The 18,796-nt window shown below is 46.5% G+C and overlaps 1 protein-coding gene across 1 annotated transcript; it reads left to right on the forward strand.

The window, feature by feature from the left end:
* Positions 1-272: 272 nt before the first annotated feature.
* pard6b (par-6 partitioning defective 6 homolog beta (C. elegans)) lies at positions 273-18,314 on the forward strand. The gene is made up of 3 exons (XM_071539975.1): positions 273-560; positions 2,291-2,513; positions 17,356-18,314. The coding sequence occupies exons 1-3, from the start codon at positions 498-500 to the stop codon at positions 18,312-18,314; spliced, it is 1,245 nt and encodes a 414-aa protein (XP_071396076.1). The 5' UTR covers positions 273-497.
* Positions 18,315-18,796: the final 482 nt, after the last annotated feature.

An 18,796-nucleotide genomic window follows, 5' to 3' on the forward strand; every position in this document is an offset into this window, starting at 1 on the left:
GAAAGAATGTATAGCTATTTTGAATAGGACATTCATTGGTGGTGGCGGGGAGAGGGGGCTCTTATTTTGAAGTGTCGAGTGAAAGAGAGAGAACGAGATAGTCTCTTATTTTGAAGTCTCGTGTGCAATTTTGAAGCCTCGCGTCGCCAGCACTCAAGCCAAGGCACAGAGGGGGAGAGAGAGAGGGGGAGAGAGACATAGGCAGAAGCTGACCGGAGAGGAGAGAGAGGCGGTATACGCACAGTAGTGGTAGCTGTACTGGCAGTGGCAAGTATGAGAGGAGATAAGTTTACAGACTAACTAGGCTGGTTGGCAGGCGTTGTCGCATTCTTGGAGGGACAAGGGGGGACAACGCAAACTGTGGGACGTCGACATACCGTGGGACTGCCTGTATAACTGGAATAATAACTGTGGATACCTACATTGTTGGGATACACTCAGCGGCAGCAGCAGGGCGAGTGTGTGTGCTGTGGCGGCGGTCCCGCTGCTAGCGAAACATGAACAAAAACCACCGAGTGCCGAGCAACCGTTCTCTGAGTGCCGTGGAGGTGAAGAGCAAGGTGCCTGAGGGATTTTTTTTGTCAGTTTACCTGTCCTGTTACTCACTGTTTTCTGTTTTGTTGTCTAAACTCTTCCCTTGGTACTTGCTCGGGCTAAATTAGCCTGCTAAGTGGCTTGGTAGCAAGTTATGATGTCGCACAAATTACTGCGTCCGTACAAGCTGGAGCTTAGTTAGCTAACAAAACGTTAAACCTACCTGTTTTACTGTGGCTAGCTAGCCGATAGCTGGCCATATTTTAAAAGGTGAAATATGCCATGCCATGTCATGTGGGTGTTGCGTTTATCTTATCGTTTGATAATAAGTTTGAAGGTAGATAATTGTCAGTAAGCCAGTAACACCTGTCACAACCTCCTTCGCGGCTGCCCTTCTGCTCGTGTTGACTCAAAGTTTGACTCTAGTTTTCAGTTTCAGCTTAGCCCCATGGCAAGTTTACATAACTTGGTAGATGCTATGGAAATTTGCCGGTCTTGATGTGTTGATAGCTGCTAGGCATGTTGTTCTCCTATGCACGTACAGGTGTCACAAGGCCCATGACAGGCTCATTATCGTGGCTCCTTTCGCGACAGACTGCCCGCCTCTTGCCCGTGGCATGATTACATAGACATGCTGAGAAATGGGACTGGCTAAGCTTCAGGGCACATTTTGCTGCTGTTTAAATGCAATTTACCAGTGAAGCTAGTGGATCTTTCTTTTTTAGAACCGCACTTCTTGACAGAAAAGATGACATCCCTGTTGGTGTCACTTGCCTCTTCAGTTGGGGTTAAAAATGATCATTTATACACCAAGAAATCGTAAACTTGTTTCAGCCTGGACTCAAGTTGAGTAACCCAGGGTCATTTAACCATATTTTGTCCTCTTGTCATTTGGGGACGTGCCAAAAACAGGCCTGTGACCCCATTGGCTTCTCAGCCAATAGTTAAAGTAATTCTGCTTTGCACTAATGTTTGAGGTGATGAGCTTCTAGTTTGGCAATGAATTGTAGATCATCTCTTCAGTGCTGGGCAACAGTAACCACAACACTTGGTACTTCTCATCAACACCAAAGTGACATTGCTCTCAGTGTCAGCCCCACAGTTGCCTGCCTCATTAAGATTAGGCATCTGCAGCGATTGATTCAGCAGTTGTCAGACCACACGCGCAGACCACATTGATTATTGCAGTATTCATAAGCCAGCAATGCGTATTTGAGGCTGGGTGTGTGTGTGTGTGTGATGAAGACACAACATACACATGCCCACAACTGCATACCAAACATTCTGTGAGGCTTGATTAGACCGCACTGTTTAGTCTAGAACATACTGCATCCACAAGTACACAGATACACCCCCCCACCACCCACGCACACACACACACACACACACACGCATACTGCACACAGTCTACATTTATAATTCATCACATATGCTGTGTCAGCTAGTCCACATGGATGGCAGCCTCTTCTTCACAGTGGTTTTGAAATTATTTAGGCTACCACAACAGTCTATGCCTATCACAACCACAAATCTTCATATCGTGTGCACACATTGCGAACGTAGGCTATTTACTGCATCTTAACTGTCTCACTATGTCTGTGGCTCTATATTTTTTCTTTTTCTGTCTTTTTCTGTGTTTATCTACTTGTACCAAGCTGTGTTCATCTCTCTCATGCCTGTGTGTGTGTATATGATTGTGTTTGTGTGTGTTTGTATGATTGTATTCACATGTGTTTGTGTGTGTGTCCCCTCCCAGTTTGGGGCGGAGTTCCGTCGGTTCTCCCTGGACCGGTCGAAGCCGGGTCGTTTCGATGAGTTCTACGGCCTCCTTCAGCATGTGCATCGCATCCCCAACGTGGAGCTGCTGGTGGGCTACGCCGACGTGCACGGCGACCTGCTACCCATCAACAACGATGACAACTATCACAAGGCCATCTCCACTGCCAGCCCGCTGCTCAGGCTGTTCCTGCAGAGGAAAGGTAAGCACAGAGGAAGTAACGTACTTGAACAAAGAGACCTAGTTCCTACTGGTTTGATAAGTCAAAGTTACCTTTTCATGCAAATACAAACAATAGGTGTTTTCCACATTGGTGGGGTTTCACTGGAACCGCACAGAGTCTAAGAGTCTTGTTTCAATTCAGTGAAAATTTGTTATTGTCAGGATATAAGAAAAGGTTATGATGGTTGAGAGGGGACTGAAAATGTGAATTTTAGCACTATTTGTTAATGGGGAGTCTCCTTAAATGGTGGCTGCCTTCCCCTTCTTTCCGGTTGCGTCATCACCTCCATTTCTGTTTAGGTGCCGTGGGACTATACAGAATCTGTACTTGTTCTCTGTTGTTGTGGCGGTCTGGAGACAGCATAGAAATATAGGATAGGCTGCTGTACAGGAAAGCTATGTTGTTATTAACCTTCATGTTGTATATTCTTCCTAGATGGACAACAAGCCTAAGAACGTAGTTATGAAAGACCTAAACCCACAGCATCACTTTGCCTTGTGAATTTGTTTGGCTACATATCACCCATGTGTTTTGTCCACATTGAGCTGTCGTTGCAAACAAACTACTCAAACAACCCTGCGTTCTAGCTAAGTTCCTTTGGCGTCCTGCTTCTGACCTGAGTGACTGAAGGTCAAAGACCTTGCAGAGGGGCAGAGTTGTGTTACAAAGAAAGGAGAGGTTTTACACACATCTAAAACCTCCTCACAAGAGCTGGACAAAACAAAAAACTCGGTGTAAAAAGGAAGGAATGATTGCTCCCAACTTATGTTTCATAAAATAGACTGGTGACAATATAACGTTTCAGCCAAACATGATCTTTGTCGTATCTGACATTTTGGGAGCAGCAAAACAGTGAGCAGAATGCTCCTTGTTATGTACAGTTGGGTAACTACCATAGTGATTGTTTTACTCTCTGATCATCATTTATCAACTGCCCAGGGGGTACTGGTTCAATTAGGGTGTCTATTTTTTTTTGGACAGCAGTGGCAGGCACAGCTGGCCCATCATGGGAGTGTGTGTTTACTGTGCGATTGACAGACAGTCTTAGAAAATGAGGAGAGGGCTGTCAACACTTGCATGTTTTCACAGTTACACTTACAGTGTGTGTACACAATACTATTTTCTTGCTTCCTCACTGCCTCTGTTATAATTATTGCCCTGCCGTTGCAGCATCACAGGCAATTTTTGTAATGTTTTGATGGGCTGGGGGAGGGGAGAGTTAGTTGTAGTAGGAGTTGTTGCTGCTGACAGTATAGTATGCTAGTTGTTGTTTACTCGTGTTTTGGGATGTGCATGAACCTTTTTCTATTGCATTATTTTCATTTGGGAGGCTGTTAGACTCTTGGTCCTGAATCTTGACTTCATTCTTGTTTTGGAGTTCCAGCATCATTCTGGCTAATGAGGTGCTGAGTCCAACCTGTTGAATGCAGGGAGGACACAGGGTCTGTGGGCCAGGCGGTGCGCTCTGTTGTGTTTAAGCTGTCTAGCTGTGCCATATGACCCTATAGAAGCTAAGCCACTTTGTCAGGAGGAGATTAGTGGGGTCACTGTGTAGCGCCGCGTGGGACCGTGTTTCAATTACACGCTCCAGACACTAGCCCCACGCTGGGCTCACTGCTGCTCACACACACACACACACACACTGATGCAGGCAGGCATCGCACATACTGAGACAATCAGGTACTCGCACACACATTGCCTTGTACACACAGAAAACACACACACACACACACACACACACACACACAAACAAGAAAGCAGCCACAACCCCCTGCAGACCCCGTTGCCCTCAGTCCCTAATTGCCCTCCCGATCTGCCCACCCCCGCTTACCAAACTGCTCAGCAGTGGGACCAGTTGGTGCCAGCTTAAAAAGCCCTGCAGTATGCGGATGTAGCAAATTGGCAGCTTATATACCATTTATTATCTATCTGCAGACACACTGTTATTATCTATAGTGATGGCTGAGTTAATAACTCCACTTTTCCACAACAGTGCCAAGTGAGGTTTGTCAGGCCAAGGGCCAAATCAAAATGTTTTTAACACAGGATGCAGTGCACTATTTGTTTATCTAGAAAGTACTGTATCTTTCAGCTTACAAATGTTCTCTCTTAGCAACATGATTTGAAAAAGACCGAGAATGACAGTGACGTTTTGAAGAAATTGAGGCATATGAATAATGAGTAAGCCCTTGATGGCCTTGTTTGTCTTTGTGGTGGCATTAATGCAAATGACTCCAGGCCAGGCCCTCTCTTCTTTTTTAAGAAACCCTTGTTTAACCAGGCAAGTTAACAAAGAACATGTTCATGTTTACAGCAACAGCACAGTAGAGAGGGAGGGTCACATGCAATCACACCTAACTCCACTAAAAAAAGCAGTTTGGGGTTAAGTCCTTCTTTCAAGGGTACCACAGTGTATCTTCTGTTCATTTCTCCAACCATTTTTCTGGTTGGTTTCTGGAGTTTCAGTCTCGAACCGGCTACTCTTGCCTCCTTTTAGACTGCCGTGTCCCTTTAGACTGTGACTGAGTGATTGTGTAAATGTCTTAGGTGCTCAATGGTTGGATGTGAGCGGTCATTATTACATAAGAGCATAGCAGGAGTTCAGACAGGGCAGCAGCCTCGGCCAATGTTTGTTCTTACTTAGTCTTATTATACTGATTCTGGGGAAATGTGCTTATAATGAATAAAAACAACACTCAGTTTTCAGTACTTATAAACAACTCGCTGACTGACAGTTTCAGTTGACATGATTTGTGTGTCTGTTTGTGTAGAAAAGAAAGTGTCTCCAGTCTCGACACAGTTCAGTCCTGGCACATCACATGAGGTTATTTTTGGCACTGTGCATTTATTTGTCTGGAAGACTGAATCTAGGCTACATATAGCCTAGACTACTTGCTCTGTGGGTTTTATCCATTCAGTAGTGTGCAGATGGATAGATGGGTGGATAGAGGATTCATGAAAGGAGGACTCATGGATGTTGGGCCATGAGTGTCCGTCCGTTGTTGCATTGTTGTGGTCTGGTTGTTGAATAATGCCCACATTGTTGTTGTTTCTGCATCAATGCTACATCACTGCCCAGCCAATAATGTAGTATTGTTCAATGCTGAAAATGGGGTGAGTGTTCGTACGTGTGTGTATGTCTGTGGGTTTGTTTGTATGTGCTTGTGTGTGTGGATGTGTGTCAAAGAGGGACTACCGGACTCGGCCTGTGTCATAGTTTCACACAGTCTTTTTTTTATTTCTTAAACACACACACATACAAAAACACACAGGGTGACCCCGCTCTCTTGAACAATGTGTGGATGACTGTTGAGCCAGCAGTGAGGTGGCTGCTGTTTACTTGTTGCCATGGCAGCGCTGAAGAGGCCCGTTCATAGGTGGATTAACGGCTCTGGAGGTTCTTTAGGGCTGATGGGAGCTGCAAAGCATGCTGGGAGACTTGAATACAACACAAACCGTCTGGTCTACAGCTGAACTCAGTTGTCATATAGAGTCTTGTATTCTGATACAACTGTCTTTTGTTAACACTCAATACAAATAATTCCTTCTGCAAATGAAAAAAGAAGCTGGCCTATATTGGCGGCCACAGAAATCTCTAAAAGCTGATTATTTCACTGCGTTTCTGGGAATATTGGCATATCAGTCAATACAAGAACAGCACAGCACAGAGAGTTTAGACCCTTGTTTTGACTGAGTCATCATCATAATCAGGGAAGTGTCCTTACTGAGAGGCCAGCTAGCACATCATGATTCGCTGATAGATGAGAGTCGTTAACAGTAGGCTGTTTCCTGGTCCGTCCCTCTGAAAGGTTCTCATTACACAAATCCAGTCTGTTTTTGCTAAGCTCAGTGTAACTTGGGAACGTTGTGGTCACCAGTCAGCTGAAGAAGGGAAACGGTCAGCTGAGTAATGTCCGTGTTTTTCGTTTTTAAAATAACAATCCCCCATCATCGGGCTCATATCAATGACTGCTGTCCTAGATGCTAACAAAGTTAAGTCAAGCCAAATTTATTTATATAGCCCTTCATCATCCTCAACCTAGATCTGACTAATCAACAATCAGTCACAAAACAAAATGATGCAATAATAAAGTATGCAACAAAATCAAACACATAGAAATAAAACAAAGCATAAAAAACAAAATGGCAAAAGAGTAGCTTTTGCCAACAGGGTCAAGACGTGGCTGGCGTCTTGCTAACAGTCAGTGAAATTGTCGCTTGTAGTTTGATGTAACCTAGATATTCTTCACCATTATGTTGCTGAAAATGAAAACCAAACAAAAAATGGTCCTTGAAAGACAGCCTGAAAGTGTTAATGGCCTTGAATTTTATGTAGTAGCCTAATTGATTAATATCTGATTTTGACATTGTGTTGCCCTTAGGGATCTTATTTCAGTTTTCTGAGAAGAAATAATTTATCATAATACATTGTAGTGTTGGATCACAGTGCTTAGTTGATCACACAGCATTGTATTGGATTACAAAAACTTGGAATAGAATTGTGTTGTGGCCCATCATCATAATGTTGTATCGGTAGGTTTTTGGCAGTTGCTGCTCCTGCAGGTCTTCGCACTCCCATTTAAAAAAAAAACCAAAAAAAAAAAACCTCATGCTAGCTTCATGTAGTCCTGTGGAAGAATATTGTTTCTCTTCCTATCAGTTGGTTTCACTCTTAAACATACTGGCACCGGGTGGGACACACCCAGGTTTATGTTTGTCTGATTGGCTGTAAACATGGTTGTCAGATGAGATTTCCCTGGGTGTGAGTGACTTCATGTTTGTCTATATCAGTCATCCAGAACATTCCATGTATATATGCACACACACACACACACACACACACACACACACACACACATGTGGTTCCCAGGTCTCCATCCATCTGGTGGTAGCAGCTTTTCAGGCAACTCCCAGGGTGTGGGTGTGTTTGGCTGGACTGGTGACGTTGGTCGTTGTTCGCACAGTTTCAGTCCTGAATGGCTCATAACTCTTCACAAGAGAGGCAGAGGGAAAGGTAGGGAGAGGGAGAAGGAGAGGAATGTGTGTGTTTGTGTATGTATGTGTGTATCCCAGCAGGGACTGCCTGAGTAATTAGTAACCAGTGCATGAGTCATCCAGTCAGAGAATAGAAAATGTACAGTGTGAAAGTACAGCACAGACAAAGTCTAGCCGCCCTGTAGAGCAAGCAGCAGAGCAGGATAACAGCAGTGGGGCTGAGGGTGATGGAGGAGACTGAGCAATGTACTGAGGCTGCAAAGTAATGAAAGAGAGAGAGATACATAGTCAGAGAGATGGAGAGAGTGTGAGAATGTGCCATGACGTCTTTGTGTGAGAGTCACAGAGAGATGGATGAAATAAGGAAAAAGGTGTGCTGGAGAGAGAGATTGGATGAAAGAGAGACAAAGCACAAGAAGTCACAGTGAGTGAGGACGCCACAACATGGAACGAAGGAGGGATTTGAATGGTGGGGAGAGATGGGATGAAAGAGAGAGAGACAAAGCGGTCGTGGGTAAAGTGAGTGACATTTTTCCCCAAGGAGCACTTCTAACCTCAAATTTCAAAACATGCCCCTTTTTCACTTTTCCAGGTAGCATGAATTAATTTTTCGGAGCATATGAACCCCGAGATACTCTACGTAATGAGTGAGTGAACGGTGGTAGGATTCATAGATGGAAGATAGAGGAATGCATGGAGTAGGTACATATCCTAGGTTTAATAAGAGAGATGGAGGGATGAAAGGGGGAGGAAAAAAGAGAGTAAATAGTATTAGAGAGGGAGGAATGTATAAGGCATTGTTTAGGCAAGGCGTGTAATGAGAGATGTGGAGAAAGGAGAGGGAGCAGTGCAAGTGTGGTAGGAATGCAATGAGAGAGAGAGAGAGAGAGAGAGAGAAAGAGAGAGAGTGAGAGGAGGATAGTGGGAATAGTATTAGTGAGGGAGGAATGCAGAGTGAGGCCCTAGCCGGGGAGGGCGGGAGCTGGAGGAGGAAGAGAGAAAGAAAGCGAGAGAGGGAGAGATGGAGGAGGGAGGTAGGGAGGGGAGGGATCTGGTTGGGTGGAATGTGGCCAGCCTGTGATCACCTCTGCTGGCTAGATTAGACAGGACAGCAGGCCAGACTGGACCCTCCACCAGAGAGCCTGGCTGGATCAACAAGGGGGAGAGAGAGGGGGAGAACAAGCGAGAGAGTGGGGGAGACAGAGATACGCAGGAAGAGAAGCGGGGAACGGGAGAACATTTCAAAGACATAAAGAAAGGAGAAGGCACAGCCTGGCAAGCCCAAAGCCTTCATCTACCCTCTGAAACCTGGCTGGACTCGCGGGGGCCGGCTGTGAGAAGATGGAGGGAGGGAGGCACGGATGGAAATGGGGAGAGAGGGAGACCCAGCAGAACGGGAGGGAGGAGGCAGGAGTCCAGACCCTCCGTTATAGAGTCTGTCAAAATTCTTCAGCTCAGAGTTGGCTGGGAGAGATGAGAGGGGAGAGAGACGGAGGACGGAGGGAGGGAAGGAAACTGGACGAACAGAGCTGAAAAAGCAGGGAAACAAATGAGGGAGTAGAAGAGAAAGATGGAGGGAGAAATGGCACTTTGGACCAACACAGACGGAGGGAGAGAGAGGGGGAGAGGTGAAGGGGAGGGTGAGGCAGTGGGAAAACTGAGAAAGAGAGGGAGAAAGTGGACTCTTGACCAATGGAAAGAGTCAGGGAAAACAAGAAAGAGGGGGGTGTGAACGGAGGGAAAAGGTGGTGGAGCTGTACTTTGGACCAAGTCAGCGAGGAATGAGAGGGAGTGTACAGAGAATGTGTCAGGTGGGGACCAAGTGAGAGAGCGTATGATGGGCTAAATCAGAGGTTGTTGAGAGTTTTTTGTGTTTCTTATCACCACCCATGTCATGTGTAGACCCAGTGGAAAACATGGCGATGGCCAATTCTAGGTCTTGGTCCGTAGTTAAAGGGATGGCATGAAACTAGACAGATTTTCTTGCTGAATTTTGAAAAAAAAAAAAGATCTTTCCATCCTCTGGGCTTGGCGTTGCAACGATCTTGATATGAAGCGTGATAACTGATATGCTTATCTGTGGATTTCTTTCAGTATGCCATTCCAGTGTATTTACCCTGGCTAGCAGCGCACCATAGTCAGCAGGCTCTGACATGCAGCTCCCAAACACTGTTGCCTGACTACTGTCACTGTTTGTACTTGGTTTGATTCCTCTTGACACTCTCTATCTCTATTCTGGGGTCTCTACTACTGTAATTAACACAAAATACACAAAATGAATGAAGTTTAAAGGTCTCCATTATGTCCATTATGAATTGAAGTCTTTGAATGAGTGTACACTACAAATTTTGTGTTTTTTCTGTCAAGCAAATTGCTTTAAGATCAGGATACTTTGACAAAGGTTCTGAAAAACCCTAGGCTTAATTATATGATATTTACCCTGGCCTTTTAAATTTACGTGGGACTATCTGTACTCATTTATCCTGAATAGACCTTAGAATACATTTTCTCAAATATTCATAATGTTAGAAAAAACCTTTAGCTACAATGCAGCAGACTAAAAGATAATCTTGGTAATATGAAGGTTGTCTGAGTCTAAGATCTGGATCTGACTGCAGGTTGGCTGTGTTGTCTTCCAGAGCCAGATGCTGAGGGCAGGACAGAGACAGAAGCTCAGAGTCCGCCTGCTGCTCCCTCCACAGTAAAATCTTTATTCAGACGCATGAGTGACAGGGTTGTGCGGCTAGACCTGAGGCTCACCAACCCACGCAACTGCTCCTCCCTCCCTTCTTCCCCTCTGACCTCCCCCACTTCCACCTCTCCAGCCTCCCCCAAGTCCACCTGCTCATCCTTCTCCTGCTGGAGTCAGCACACTTAGGCCCAGGCCGAGTTCTAGCACCATCCATAGCCCCCCCATCACCAGCCCAGCCCTCTTGCCTCATGCTCACTCTCAGCCGCATGTCTCAGCCCCTCACCAGCTCCATGCCTAACCCCAGTCTCACTCCCCCTCCCAGTCTCAGTCCCAGTCATCCAGTCACAGCCTGGTACCCAGGCCCAGACATGCCTTTGGCCTTGTTCCCAAGCCTAGACAAGCCCTTAGTTCCAGAAACACACACTGCTACATCCAGTGTCCTAACACCGGCCTCGAAGGACCAGCCTCCTGCCCAGCCCCAGGCCATCTATCAGTACACTGGATGTCCCTGTAGTAGCAGCAGTAGCTTAAGAGATCAGAGCAACACAGACAGAGGGAACATCCCGGCCGAACCTGTAGAAGAGAGCTAGAGGGAAAGACTGCAGAAGGAAAACACAGGCAGAGAGGAGAGACTGCAAGACCAAGAGGGACAGACAGAGGTGGAGAAGTGCCCAAAGGCAGGAACGGACTGAGAGACGGTCCAGAGTGAAGGAGGGAGAAGGGAGTGAAGGGCACAGGGGAGGAAAACGGGAGGGCGAGGAGGCATTGCAGGAAGGAGAGAGGTGGCTATGTCAGCAGAAAAGAAATTGATGGAATTGCTTCATACTGCAGTGACAAGATGCAAACACTCACACACAAATATTGTGCATGCGTGTAATCTGGCACACAAAATTCATGTATTCTGTATGAAGCCCAAGAGTAAGTAATGTAAACTATAAGGCTACATTAAAGTTTTTTTTCCTACAGTATAGTGTAGTCTATTATTTGAGGAATGGCTCTTGTCAAGACAGGGTAATAAAGCAGGATTGATGAGGGTAATAGAGAATTCATGAACAAGATGATATTAGGATGACTAGAAGCCAGTCTAATGTTCATGACCAGAGTCTTCTTGAATTATGGATTTAATAAGTAATTCCTCAGATTGTCATCTCCATTACATCAAGGCTTTGTCTTTGCTCCAGCTTGCCTCAAACCTCTGCAGGTCTCCACAGTGCAGCATCTCGCCTCCCCAAAGACCTTATCTTAGCATGCTGTAGTCTGATTCTCTCTTTCACACTGTCCCTATTCCTTCCCTTCCTCTCACACACACTCCATTTAACCTTCATTCTCCACCTTCCTCCTTCCCTCCCTCCCTCCACTTCTCTCTTCTTCTCTTATCAGCAGCATTAAGGCACTTTTTATCTAGGCTGTGCCAGGGAGGTATGCTCACCACACCAGGAATAGTAACCCTCCGGGAATTTACTCCTTTGAATGTTTCTTTTTGTTCACCCCCTCCTCTCCTCTCCTTTCTTCTCCTCTCCTTGACTCCCCTATCCCCAGTCATGATCTCTGTCTCTCTTTCTGTCTTTCTCTCTCCTGCCTATATTTCCTGTCTTTCTTTTCCTATCTGTTCTTCTCCCCTCTGTCTCCTGTTTCTCTTTCTGTCTCTCCTCTCCTATGTCTTTCCCTACTTTACACCACCCCTGGTCTTTCTCATTCACACATGTGAGTTCACATGCACACACACACACACACTCGCCCCCTCCCTCCCTCCCTCCTCTATCGTTCTGTGTCTGGAACACCATGGCACCGACTGTGTGGTGAATATCCGGGCTTGTCGTCAACAAACCTGACTGTTTCCAGAACACCACAACCTTCAACCTCTCATCTTTTTCTTCATGGTGTTTGGGTTTCTTTTTTCTTAATGAGACCTATGTTGTGTTTGGATACTGTAGGCTGGTTTAATTTAGCTTGAGTCCCACTTATGTAGCAGCAAGAGTAGTACTGGCTCCTTTGTATATTAGGCTATCACTAATTCTGTGTTGCTGAATATTTCCATCTCCTTTGGATTTGTTCGGAACACTCAGTCAGTAATTGTAATCTTGGCAGTTGTAGTAGTAGTAGTAGAAGCAGTAGAAGTAGAGCTGTGGTGGTAGTAGTAGTAGTATTAGCATTAATAGTAGTCGTATTAGTAATAGTAGTAATGTTCGTAGTAGCAGTAGCAGCAGCAGCAGCAACAGTAGTAGTAGCACTACATGATTCTCTCCACTCACTCTACTTGCTGTCTTTAAAAAAAAAACTGTAATTCTATTTCCTTTCCTCGCACTTTGTTCTTACATGACCATTCTGTGGTGACAAGAATCATGTAGGGGCAACAAGGCCCTGACCTTTACACTCTTTATTTATGGTTGCTTGTAATTTTGGTGACCAATGAATTGAAGCTTATTCTACTGTTGCATTCATTGTAAGTCACTCTGAGTTAGCATTTAGCATCTGCTAAATGCCCAAAATGTAATATAATGTAGTAGTAGTAGTAACAGTAGCAGTAGTAGTAGCAGTGGTGGTGGTAGTGCTTACAAATGACATACACCTCCTTCCTGATGGTGTTGTGTCACCTGGCCGTGGTATCAGATTTCGCTGACACTGCGCCCGGGACAAGTACCAGGAAGTAATGGATTGTTGGTGTCATCGTTGTCGCTGTCGTCAGGGATCATTATGTTACCAGTGGAGCCTGAACCTCATCTACGATGCACACTCCTCTTCCTTAGGATACACTCATTCTGTATCGTTAGTTACTTTAATACTGCCTGACCAAGTCACAGGAATGTTTTCCGGTTGTTCAGTTTGTAGAGAAGAAGAATTACAAAAGAATTTTCTGCCAGTAAAAGCATACATAATTAAGAATATTCTTTGGGTAGAGGGAAGTAATTAGACAGTGTCATTTTCAAAGATAATGGTGTCACCATCCATGGCTTGCTTTATCTGCCTGCACATTCCACATAGTCTCTGATCCTTTAAGACTGGCTCATTTAAAGGCCAAATCTAAATTTGGAGGACGGTGCATCCAGAGTGCATAAAGAATAGATTACTGAGAGAGAGGATGCGTTATACTAATACATGTCAGTTGGCACAAGTGGTTCCCTTTCCTTGGGCAGAGTTGTCTTAGAGTGGAGTGAGGCGGAGAGGAGAGCCCTTGCCTTCGATGCAACCCTGTGGGGATGGAGATGCATTAGTCACTCACCCTGTTTGTGTGTGTGTGTGTGTGTGTGTGTGTGTGTGTGTGTGTGTGTGTGTGTGTGTGTGTGTGTGTGTGTGTGTGTGTGTGTGTGTGTGTGTGTGTGTGTGTGTGTGTGTGTGTGTGTGTGTGTGTGTGTGTGTGTGCGTGCGTTACATACTACAGAAAGAGAATGACCAAGCATGCCTTGGTGTGTCCTCACTTGTGAAGTTGTGTGTTGGGTTGTCATTTTCCCCTCCACTGCTTCGTTTCCCTCTCTCCTCTCGGCCTGTATTTCCCCTTCTCTCCTCACTGACTCCATTCAAAGTGTGGGAAATCAAAGCAGCCACTGCATAGTTTGAATACCCAACCTGTACAGAGCCGTAGCAAGTGTACAGCTGCAAATTATGTTTTTATTCATGATTTGTCATACTGAAGTATGGTAGAAGAAATGCATAAATCCTTTTCCTAAGAAATAGTAGGAAAACCCTGGTAGAAGAGTACACTGCTAGAAGTTCTCCATTCAAAATTGCAGGCTTGGATTAATCTGTATCTATCAAACTGGCCCTAAATTCACTGGTTTACACAAGGCCTTGTAATGAATATTCACTCAAATCTTGGCATTATACAACTGCATTTTTCCTTCCAGTTCCCACACAGTTGACCTCCGATTGTTTCAATTAATCATTAGCCGAACCAACAGCATACATACACGCTCTCTCTGTCCGCAGCATTCTTCAGCCATGTGTCATGTATTTACACAGCAATAGGGGAATAAAAGCCAAGTTATATGCTGCGCACATGCAAACCCACACACACACACACACACACACAACGAGGGATCTTCCCTTGAATAGCATCACAGCAGACTAAATAAAGGTTTGGATGACCTTAAGGCTATACTGTATTCAGGGATGGATGTTTTGGGGCTGCCACCATTAGACTATAACCTAGGTTAAATTATTGGCTTAAATTGTTATACTTACCTGCTGGCATGCTTAGGTCACTTTGTCAGATGTAACCAGTGAAAATTACCAATTTGACCTAAAGGGTGAGGTTAATTTGACTTAATTTGAACATGATTTCATGGCCTGGTAGTGGGTTGTCGGCCATTGACTCTTAATGGACCACAAGCACTCAGTGTGTTCACTACTAGGCTAGCCAGTATTGACTATCACGCCATTGGTTTAATCAATACACCAGTGTTGGCGCTTAGGGACTGCAAAACTGCAGTTTGAGAAAGGTCACACACTTTGAGTGTGTGTGCACTTCTCTCTATTTTAGTGTGTCTTTGTGTCTCCATATAGCTACTATCTATCAAGAGCAAAAGAAAGGTATGTTTCCTCTATGTGTGTCTTTAAAGCATCAAAGAAGAGGAAGCAGAGGAACAACAGTGGCATGTAAACAGAAGAGGAACTGTGTATGTGTGTGTGTGTTTGTATTGTGGCTAGCCTACAGGCCTTTGTAGCTAATTAGACCGAAAGCCTTGCTTCTGTGCTCTAATGAGCTATAATGCAGCGATTGGTTTTCAGGGTATTGTGTTTCTCAGTGCTCCTCTTCATTTGGCACAGGCATCATCACTAGCCAGAGATAAACCTAATGGATGGCTTGCATATGTTGATGCATATGTGTAATGGCTCACATGTGCTGTGTGAGTGCATTGTGGTTAGGTAGGCCTATGCATTAAATTCAGAAGTGTGCGTGTTTGTGTACGGCTTGCTACTGGAACAGCATGTGTTTGCCGTGTGTGTGCACGTGTGTGTGTGTGTGTGTGTGTGTGTGTGTGTGTGAGTGGCCCTAAGGGACCGTCCTATTCTCTCCCCCGAACTATAACTCTATTGTCAGGTCTGCCCTTTCATATGCCGGGGATGGAGGGATGGTTTAAATGAAAAGAAGGCTAGAAAGAGTGAAATGAGACGTGGAGCATCGCCCGCTGCTATGCATGACTGCACAGTCAGAGCGAGCCTCGTGCCAGCGTCGTAGACTTGTCTGTGCACGTCCTTTGAAACATCCACCTGTGTACACTTTTGCGTAATACTCCTTTTTTTTGGCTTTGGATTAGTATGAGTGTTTATGTGCATGGCAAGAGTAAGACGTACAAAGAACAGTGGGAATGGAAACTGGGCTGGTTTGATTGGTGTGTGAATGCCAGGACCAGTGGAAATGTCGAAAGCAGACATCTGGTCAAATGAAACACCAAGGCTAGCATAACAACCCAAAGACCCAGGTTAACGTCCTGCTTCTATGTTTTGTTGTCGTGTGGAGTCGGCCTATAGGTCACGGCTGGCAAGGATGTAAGTATGTACACACTGGACTTGCGTCTCATGGGAACTGAAACGCGAGACTGCCGCTCTTTCTCGGGACAATTGATCCTTTGTTTTGGTTTTAGGGATGAAGGGATGGGGGAGTGGGGGGGGGTGCGTACCTGTCAGAACCTGAGAGCTGGAATCCTTATCAACCACCTGAGAGGATATTTTCCCAGATTACACACACACAAGCGCGCGCACACACTCAGAGGATGAGAGGAAGAGAGAGAGAAGTTTGCAGTGTGAGACTGCTATAACTTTATTTATAGAGCACTTTCATCTAAAAGCAGAGTTTACAAAGTGCTTTACAAAAAGGCATGAAAACAAGGGATAGTGAGATGCATGAAAAGGAGATAAAAGTCAAAAGAGTTAAAAATAAAAATCCCAGAAACAGTTGAAGATTAAAAAAGTGGGCAAACGCACTACATAAAAGCAAGTCTATAAAAATTAGTTTTTTTGTTTCTGGGTGCTCCACAGTCTTGGAGGCAAAACTCCATCCGCTTTGGACTTCAGGAAAGTCAGGAGGTGTGAACATCTCCGGCTGCGCTCTGCCTCATAGGGAACTAAAAGGCCATTGACCCTAGGCATGCTTTAAACGTGATCAGTAAAGTTGTAAAATAAAAAAAAATAATGAGCTGGCGACGGCTTGGGGATGCGAGAATCAAAGTCACGCTGACGTTAATGTTTAGCTACTTGTATTGGTTAACTATTAGAGAGCCAAGGTCCAGCTTTTCCCTCTCTCACCTGGCCAGCCCATGATCTGGAGCTCAGAACAGCCATATTGGGTTAAAGTCTATAGTAGCTTGCTGTTCTACACACTTCCTCCTTGAAATGTGTATAACAGCCAAGATCGGTATTTCGAGGCGTCCTGGTGATTCATTTGGCAAAGGCGAATACCATGTAACCACAATGTCCTCGGACCTTTGTTGCATGCCAGCCCCCCTCTGTCTCTCATCTTTCCTCTCTTCAGTATAGAGTTTTCTAGTAATGTTGTCTAGTAATGTTTTCATTCCATCAAGACCCAGAGCGAGAACATATTTCTCGAATTTGAATCCCGGGCTGATGAAGCGAAAGAGCACCGAGGATTCACAAGCACGTTCTTTGACACCAACCATATGCTCATCAAATCTATAATGCAGCAACCCTGCTCACCAGATGTACCAGCCAGGCTATATGGAGCATATGTAGGCTAATCTGTGGGAGGCAGCATGTCAAAGAGACTGCTGATGAAGGAGTAGATGTGGGTCTGAACGCACGGCCGGCGTGGCATTTTGCAACAATATAACCTGAGGGGGGTTCTGGGAATCAGCGTCTTTTGTGTGTTCAGTGTAGACATCCTGCAGCGATGCCTCAGGCTCACAGTTGCTCCATTGCATATCATTATTCATCGCCCTCAAAAACTACATGATGCAACAGAGTGTCAGCCTGAAAAATGACTTTATGTTTAATGAGCACAGCGTGATGCTTATGGGAAATTAACCAGCGTTTGATAATGTATGTCCTCTTTGTCTCTCACTTCCCTTCTCTCTGCCTCCCTCTCCCCTCTTTGTCTCTGTGCCATTTCTTTCTCCTCTCTTCCCCTTCTCTACTTCTTCTTTCTCCCTTCTTCCTCTATCTCTCTCTTTCTACGCGCAGAGGAAGCCGACTACTCGACGTTCGGCACAGACTCGCTGACCAGGAAGAAGAACACGGTGCTGTCGGCGGTTCTCCTGCGGCCCGACGCCAACCGGAAGAAGCCCCCGGTCATCATCAGCCTCCCGCGGGACTTCCGGCCCGTCTCCTCCATCATCGACGTGGACATCCTGCCGGAGACGCACCGGCGCGTCCGCCTCTACAAGCACGGCCAGGAGAAGCCGCTGGGCTTCTACATCCGCGACGGCTCCAGCGTCCGGGTCACGCCGCAGGGCCTGGAGAAAGTCCCGGGCATCTTCATCTCCCGGATGGTGCCCGGCGGCCTGGCGGAGAGCACCGGCCTGCTGGCGGTCAACGACGAGGTGCTGGAGGTGAACGGCATCGAGGTGGCCGGCAAGTCTCTGGACCAGGTGACGGACATGATGATCGCCAACAGCCACAACCTCATCGTCACCGTCAAGCCCGCCAACCAGCGGAACAACGTCGTTCGCAGCGGAGGAGGAGGCGGCGGCGGCGGGGCGGCGTCCGGTAGCTCAGGACGCTCGTCGGACAGCGGAGCCAGCTACTACGGCTACCACTCGCCCGGCGGGGTCGGCGCCGCGGCCTCCACGCCGTCGCACATCATCCAGAACTTCCACCCGGAGGAGCTGGAGAGCGACGAGGACGACGAGGACCTGGTGATCGAGGCGGGCGGCGAGGCGGAGCCCATCCCTCGCGCCGCCGCCGCCTCCTCCGCCAGCTACAGCATGCCCTCGCTGCCGCGCTACGAGCCGCACCTCAACCTCCGCACCGCCGCCGCCTCCTCCACCTCCACCTTCTCCGTCAACGCCAACGGGACCCTGCCGGCCAGCGCCAGCAGCGGGTCGCTCGGCAACGCCGTCGCTACGTCGACTACACCGTCGCCGGACAGGGCGATGGAGAGGCGGAGTCTGGAGGAGGACGGGACTGTTATTACTCTGTAGACTGGGCATGCACACACACACACACACACACACAGACAAAACACTGGAAACTGGAGATAGGCATACGCTCAAACTTAAATACTCCCAAACACACTTACACACACACACTTACACCCATCACACTGGAGACTTGGCCAGACATGGACCAGCAAAATTAGACGCATCCAGTTTCAACAAGCACACGTCATATTATACAATGACTGTACCTAAAAAGCACAAAGTGGTGTACATATTTAATCTCAACACTACACCGATACCCAAATGGCTCTACATGCTATCATTTACACCTAAACCCCCCCCCCACCCCCACCCCCCCTCCACTACACGCCAATGACCATGCATGCGTGCCATAGCAGCGACACGGCCCTCCAACTCTTGACGTGTGGCCGATGGACACAATACGAGTCACATGTTGGAGGAAGGAAGTGTCGTTTGGTAAAGCCTCTCTCCAGCCCCCCCCCCCCCCTCTAGTATCAAAACCA

This window comes from Centroberyx affinis, unplaced genomic scaffold, assembly GCF_046629955.1.
Source record: "Centroberyx affinis isolate AG114_WGS23_722 - 3 ecotype Tasmania unplaced genomic scaffold, CSIRO-AGI_Caff_v1 ptg003537l_1, whole genome shotgun sequence".
Taxonomy (NCBI): domain Eukaryota; kingdom Metazoa; phylum Chordata; class Actinopteri; order Beryciformes; family Berycidae; genus Centroberyx; species Centroberyx affinis.